At 35.4% G+C, this 6,208-nt stretch overlaps 2 protein-coding genes across 2 annotated transcripts in view; one reads left to right on the forward strand and one right to left on the reverse strand.

Annotated features, from left to right (window-relative positions):
• The first annotated feature begins 162 nt into the window (after positions 1 to 162).
• On the forward strand, positions 163 to 1,101 carry LOC108575246 (gametocyte-specific factor 1-like). Its single transcript, XM_017937989.1, is given in 4 exon segments — positions 163 to 347; positions 382 to 508; positions 580 to 751; positions 830 to 1,101. Coding segments are annotated over 4 exon segments (624 nt in total). The 5' UTR covers positions 163 to 239; the 3' UTR covers positions 1,047 to 1,101.
• A 797-nt stretch (positions 1,102 to 1,898) lies between these two features.
• Positions 1,899 to 6,208, reverse strand: part of LOC108575149 (ubiquitin conjugation factor E4 B) — a 5,371-nt gene continuing 1,061 nt past the window's right edge. Inside the window, exons 3-9 of the mRNA XM_017937874.1 lie at positions 5,937 to 6,199; positions 5,461 to 5,865; positions 4,008 to 5,383; positions 3,775 to 3,922; positions 3,011 to 3,697; positions 2,613 to 2,934; positions 1,899 to 2,531 (exon numbers count right to left, since the gene is read on the reverse strand). Coding sequence (XP_017793363.1) covers positions 2,467 to 2,531; positions 2,613 to 2,934; positions 3,011 to 3,697; positions 3,775 to 3,922; positions 4,008 to 5,383; positions 5,461 to 5,865; positions 5,937 to 6,199 — 3,266 coding nt within the window. The 3' untranslated portion in view covers positions 1,899 to 2,466. The remainder of the gene's footprint in view (positions 2,532 to 2,612; positions 2,935 to 3,010; positions 3,698 to 3,774; positions 3,923 to 4,007; positions 5,384 to 5,460; positions 5,866 to 5,936; positions 6,200 to 6,208) is intronic.

The following is a 6,208-nucleotide window of genomic DNA, read 5'->3' on the forward strand; positions in this document are numbered from 1 at the left end:
ATACAATTTGAAAAAATATACATAAATAATTTATAATTTAATATTTATTGCTTTAAAAGTATCAAGTTACGCAATCGCGATTATCGATATATAATAAAATCAATAATCGATTTTAATCGATATATCGAGAAGTGCAAAAGTTCGATTGTAAAAGTGAGTGTATGGACACAGTGGTTACTAAAAAATAGGAAAATTCGTTTTTATTCATAAATAGATTCAGTTTTTTTAATCAAATTAAAATGCATAAATGTCTTAAACTCGCTGATACAGTTATGACATGTCCTTATGACGAACGTCATTTAATTGTAAAGTCTCGTCTGCAAAAGCACATTGTGAAATGTGAAAAAGTAAGTGGATTAATTTCGACAAATTATTGTGTATAATTAAAATAAACATTATAAAGTTATGTGCCCATTCAATGCCACTCATCGTTTGTTTAAAACAGAACTAGAAGAACATATTATTACATGTCCTACACGTAGTGTATTGGAATCAGAAATTTATACAGGTCTTTTCAAGTTAGATATTTTGCTTCAAATATTTTTTGTTTTGTATGATTAGAACCATTTTGTTTTATAGAACCAAGAAATCATGGTGTAACAAATTTTGTATCGCATTCAGAGATTTCAAGTACAATAAATTGTGCAGAAAATTGGGACTCAGAAATTGATTTTAACTCAACAATCTTGACTGATGATTATTTTTCATGTAATAATGTAGAAACATCTAAAGTATCTGATAATTTTAGGTAGTAATGAATGTTTTGTTCTTATATGTGACATGAATTTCTAACAATTTGCCTTTTTTTAATTTCATTATATAATTTCAGTTTTAAACGTAATATTGATGAAATTACTGCAATAAGAGGTCCTCGTGGTTTTTCTGAAGCAATGTTAAGAGATCTAGATGAAGAATCTTATGTTGAAGATGTAGAGTCAATAGTTAGTTCAATGGGAATTGGAAGAGGAAAAGTTACTTGGAACAGTAATAATTTAAGACTAATTGGATTAGGTAGAGGATGTCCAATTAATACTGATTTACATTAATTTATGTATTTACAAATGTGGTGTGAATCAGTTGTTGCAAATAATGTTTAGTATATAAGGGACCTAGAATTTTTAGTTTACGTTGCATTACAATGATAGTTGTTTTATTTGACAATGCTTAATATATCATCACTTTTAAATCTCTCTTTTAGTTCCTCTATAGTATAAAAAAATTGATGAATATTACATGTAACAAAAGTATAACATTTTAAAAATATTTTGTGATAATAATGATATAAGAGTATAACAAATAACATTTGTTTTCTGCCCATTAGTAGCAGTGAATAATATTCACTTTTATATTATATAAATCTTAACTTTATTTTTATATTACTTAATAATGTCTTAACTAATGCAAAATGTTGTATGTTCTGTAATTATAATTATTACCAAATGCATCATATTGAAAAATTGAAATGGCCTTAAACATTATTTAATGATAAATGTATGTAACATCAATTATATAACTTATAAAAAAGAACTTTTAATTGATATAAAAATAATTAATTGAAAATATTTATATCATGAATTTTAATGGAGGGAAATTGATAAATTCAGAATGAAGAAAGTATAATTACATAAATCAAAGTGAGGCTTATAATAACCACTTAATAAGTTCCACATTGCAGAAATAAAATAATACTTCGTCAGATGGAATTGTTTCAAATAACATATTGTTATATACATATGGACACATGTCTTTGCTCATGAAATTTATTGAACGAATATGAATGATACATTTACCATGTACATCTTCAGAAAGTATCATAATCGCTGCAAATTATCTTTTCCGTGCAACACGTCACATGTTAACTTCTACGAGACTTTATAATAACAACTTTGTTTCGCATATTTCATACAAATCTTTCACATAAATTTTCCATCAAATAATGTTTCGCTTTTTGTTTGCCCTATCCGTTTGTAAATTATCAGGTTCCAAATGGAAGGTTGAGGATGAGTGTTAATGTTTCCAATTCTATATCACTGAACTTACTATTCTTAAGATTAATCATTTTTTGTTTTCTTTTTTTTCTTCAACTTTTCACTCGCAGTCTCGTGTATTTATAACATACAAAGGAACAAGTGCTAAGTTTGTAAATAAGAGTTTAATTTCTGTGGGTACTGACTGGAATCAGCCAGTAATTATTTACAAGTTCTTTAAAAGTATTTTCTTTTTTTTTTCTTCGAGTAATGTTGGCAGTTACCTAGCTGCAGTCTCTGTTTAACGTTTTAATGTATAAAAACCGTAAATTTATTGAGTGCAATATTTGCACATTAGCGAGATCATTGCACTATTATTCATTTACCACACAGAGTGATACATCTATGGGCCGGTACAATGTATCGGTGTAGTAACGACATCAGCTACGCAATATCGTGATGTTTCCTGTGAAAATGGTTCATGCATTAGAATCACAATTTATATATTCGTCGATTTTTTCTTTTGTTGTTTCCATATCGATATCCTTTCTTTCAAATCGACCACTGAAAATATTTTGAGAAGTTTAATGAACGTGTTCTTTGGAAAAAATTGTTCATAAATGTAAAAAGATTTAATTTACTCACTTGGTGTAAGCATATCTTCACTGAGCGGTTGCCGACTGAAAGGATCCGTAGCGCTATTGAGAAGGTGTCTAATAATAACTGGTTTATCCATAACAATACCCGATGGAAGTTTAACCGGTTCTTCCATAAGAGTGTCCATAAGCGGGTCTTTAAATTCCTCTGGCGCGTCACCATATTCCTCATCGCGTGCACGATTATCCCTGGCAATGATTGCAGCACGTTCTGCGAGCGCTATAAATCTCTCGATCTCTGCTGTCGATTTAATTACTGATCTTTCTAACCTATTAGCAGCGTCATTGAATAATTCCTTGCAGAAAGAACGCTACAATCATATTGTGTTAGTTTATTACAATAAGACTCCTTTACTGTTCATTTTACCTATATATTAAAAAACTTACTTCGTCGGCAGCTAAAGCAGCGGCGAAATTATCGCAATCGAGATGTAGATATATATCGACCAATTGACTAAGTAAAGCTCTCGGATCCCATCCGTACTTTTGAGGTGCTCGTACTTTCAGGTTTTTACATTTAGGACCGCATAACTGTTTGAGGTTAAAATTTAACATGGCACATAATCGTTCGACTAATTCTGGCCGTAAGAACGGTTCCGTGATGTCTACTGTTAAATAATGAAACATGGCTACAGTCTCCTTAGCTAAAGTGAGATACGACCTGGCCTGTCTTTCATCTGCCGCCAATTGCCTCATTCGCGAGTGCTGTTGTTCACGGGATAGTGCCGCCACCGCTTTAAGATCGGACGCTAACTCCTGGATTTCATGGATACGCTTCAACGATTCTAAACTTTCGTCGAGTAAGAACGTGGTGTCGTTCATTAACATGTTTATAAATTTCACAAATTGCTTCCCATTATTGCTCTCATTGATGATCGACTCCCGGTGCACTGGACTATCCCACATGGATTTTAGTATTAAACTAATATGATAACGAATTGAGAATTTATCGTAGAATTCTGAACTAGAGCCGGTCGTCTCGACGTCCGTGTAGAACTTCATTAAATACGATGCCAACAATGTTTTCGATATTGGATGCGCCATTACTTGATCATGGAGCGATTCCGTTCGTCCCTAGAATTAATTGGACACGGTTCAAAAGGAAATTAACTCGTTATTATATTCCTTTTTTTATTATAAACGCGACTTACCTGAACACTGGAATTTATCACGAATAGCACTTCGATAATTTTTGCTATTAAATATGGATTTCGTATACAATGCGGTGTACATACTACGACAAGTAACCACGTGATGAGGGAATTATCCATATTGTTCACTATCACGTCAGGACAGAATCTATGGACAAATAAAGAATGTGATAACAGTATATGGTGTGCAAATTTATGTGTCACGTCTTGATGTTCAGTAAAACAGTACTTACTGAAGGGTAAATAACAAAAATTCTGCAATATCTTCGACATACCATTCTGGTAGTGCCCTGAATTTTTGCGGCACCTCTTGAGGCAAAGGAAGGTCGGGAAGGGGATTCCCTAACGGGGTTTGCGTCAATAGACTGAGCAATACCTCCGCCACAGAAATGTAAAAGTGCAAACACCTTCTTAACAAGACAGGGTCGATTAATCCAGCGTCCGCGCATGATTTTGATTTACCGAGTTGTTTCAATTGTTCCGTGCAACGTTTTATCAATTCTTTGTTACGACCAGCGAAAGGACTGTCTTTCCATTGCGGCTCGGTGTCTTGTAGATCGTCGAGCATTTTCTGCACGTCGCGTAAAGTCCTCAGCTTTCTCTGGTATTTCTGTAAAGCCGGTAACAACGCTAAATGGTGACAATGTAATGTAAGGAACCAACAATGTGTCGGAAACTTTGGCTCGACCCACACGTGCGTCCTTTCTAAATGTCTTAACCAATCCCTTTCCTCTTGGTACGTAAGTTTCAGCTTTGTGTCGTCTGTAATCCGCACATAACCAGAAGGATGAAACGGATATAAAGGATCTACTGTATCCAGTTTGATTTTCACTGAGAGCATTTGCAACACTGACAACAGATTCAACATGAATCCGTCCCCGGCCAAAGAGGACTCCTCCGTTTGTAGTTGAGCACGTTTCTCGTTAAAACATACCAACGTCGCTATGTAGGTTAATACAGATTTACGGCAGTTACTATTTGCGAGTAGCGCGTGAAATATCTTATGCAGCGACGTTCTGGTACTTTCCAGTTCTTGTTGTAATGTTAAATTCATCGATTTATCATAGAACGGATTGCCGCTAAAAAACTTCTCAGCCACATTTGGTTGATCCTCAGCGAATACGGAGATGGAGAGAAAAGGTCCAAGGAGAGACGTTGTTATAACCTCCCTGCCTATCGCGTCTGTGTAGATGCCGGGAAAAAATTGTTGTTGACGAATGATTAAACGGCACAAGGGGCGTACATTACCGCTTGGTCCGCAACGAATTTCTATTAACTCTTCTAACGCCTCGATCGGTCTTCGATGCGTGTTTCTGACCAAACTGGCCTGTTGTACCGACAAGTACAAGCCTTGCAACAATGGAGTGAAGATTCTCTCGAATACAGCCGTGTTTGTATGCGTTCTTGCAACAAGTTCGTCTAAATACCCACGTGGTAAGCTCTGTGAGAGTACCGGGTATAAAAGAGGCGTCATGTTTTTCATGGATAACTGGTAAGTTGTCGAAGACCGAGAAATGCCGACTAGACCTTGTAGCACAAGACTGGAATATTGTACGCACTGTGCCCTTAGAGTAGTCAGCACATCGGATAACGGTGGTGTACTTGACTTCTGTTACAAAGAAAATGATCGTATTATGTACCAAGGCAGATACTTTTCGTTATTAAAAATCGATCGATCGATGATACCTTTGGGTGATTTCGTTCTTCTACCGCCACCCTTGAATAACAATCTAGCAGATAAGTGAGACTCTTAGGTTGCGTTGATTTGCAGCAAATGTCACAACGGCAAAACGTCGCGACCGGGCTTAACAATGGGCTTGCTTGACTATTAGGGCTGTCCTCTCGATCTGAAGATGTGTCTACGTTAATTTCCTTTAGAGGATCTTCGTCTCTCACAAACATGCATAAAACCTCCATTAATGCTTGATTGATAATTTCCGCAGCGTCAACAAGTTTTGCCGTCAATGCGTATGCTGCAGTTTGTGGTAAAAATATACAACCCTCTGTAGGTTCTTTCCATGATATGCACAGTACACGCGAGATGACTGCGTGTATCTGTTCTGTAGTTACCTCTGTACTGGAACTTGTTGTCTGAAGAATAGAGAAATATGATAATAAAAAGTTAAATATACTTATAGTTGCAAAATTACACATATACCTACACGTGATCTTGGCTTTGGATCCTTTCTATCAGATTCTTCCACTTCCATATTTTCAATTCCTGAATCTACATCCACTCCAGAACTGCTACACTGCTTATCATTAGTTTCTTCTACTTCCATTGAAACTTCATGATTTTGAAATTGCTGTTGCTTTGATGGTGATATTATTTGCTCTGTAAATGCCTTTGATGGACCTGGTGTGTTTGGAGAAACTGAACCAGCATTGTGATTTGAATTGACTGTTGAATTGATACAGTCTAAGCCTGCCAAAC

Source organism: Habropoda laboriosa, unplaced genomic scaffold, assembly GCF_001263275.1.
Source record: "Habropoda laboriosa isolate 0110345459 unplaced genomic scaffold, ASM126327v1 scaffold207, whole genome shotgun sequence".
Classification (NCBI taxonomy): Eukaryota; Metazoa; Arthropoda; class Insecta; order Hymenoptera; family Apidae; genus Habropoda; species Habropoda laboriosa.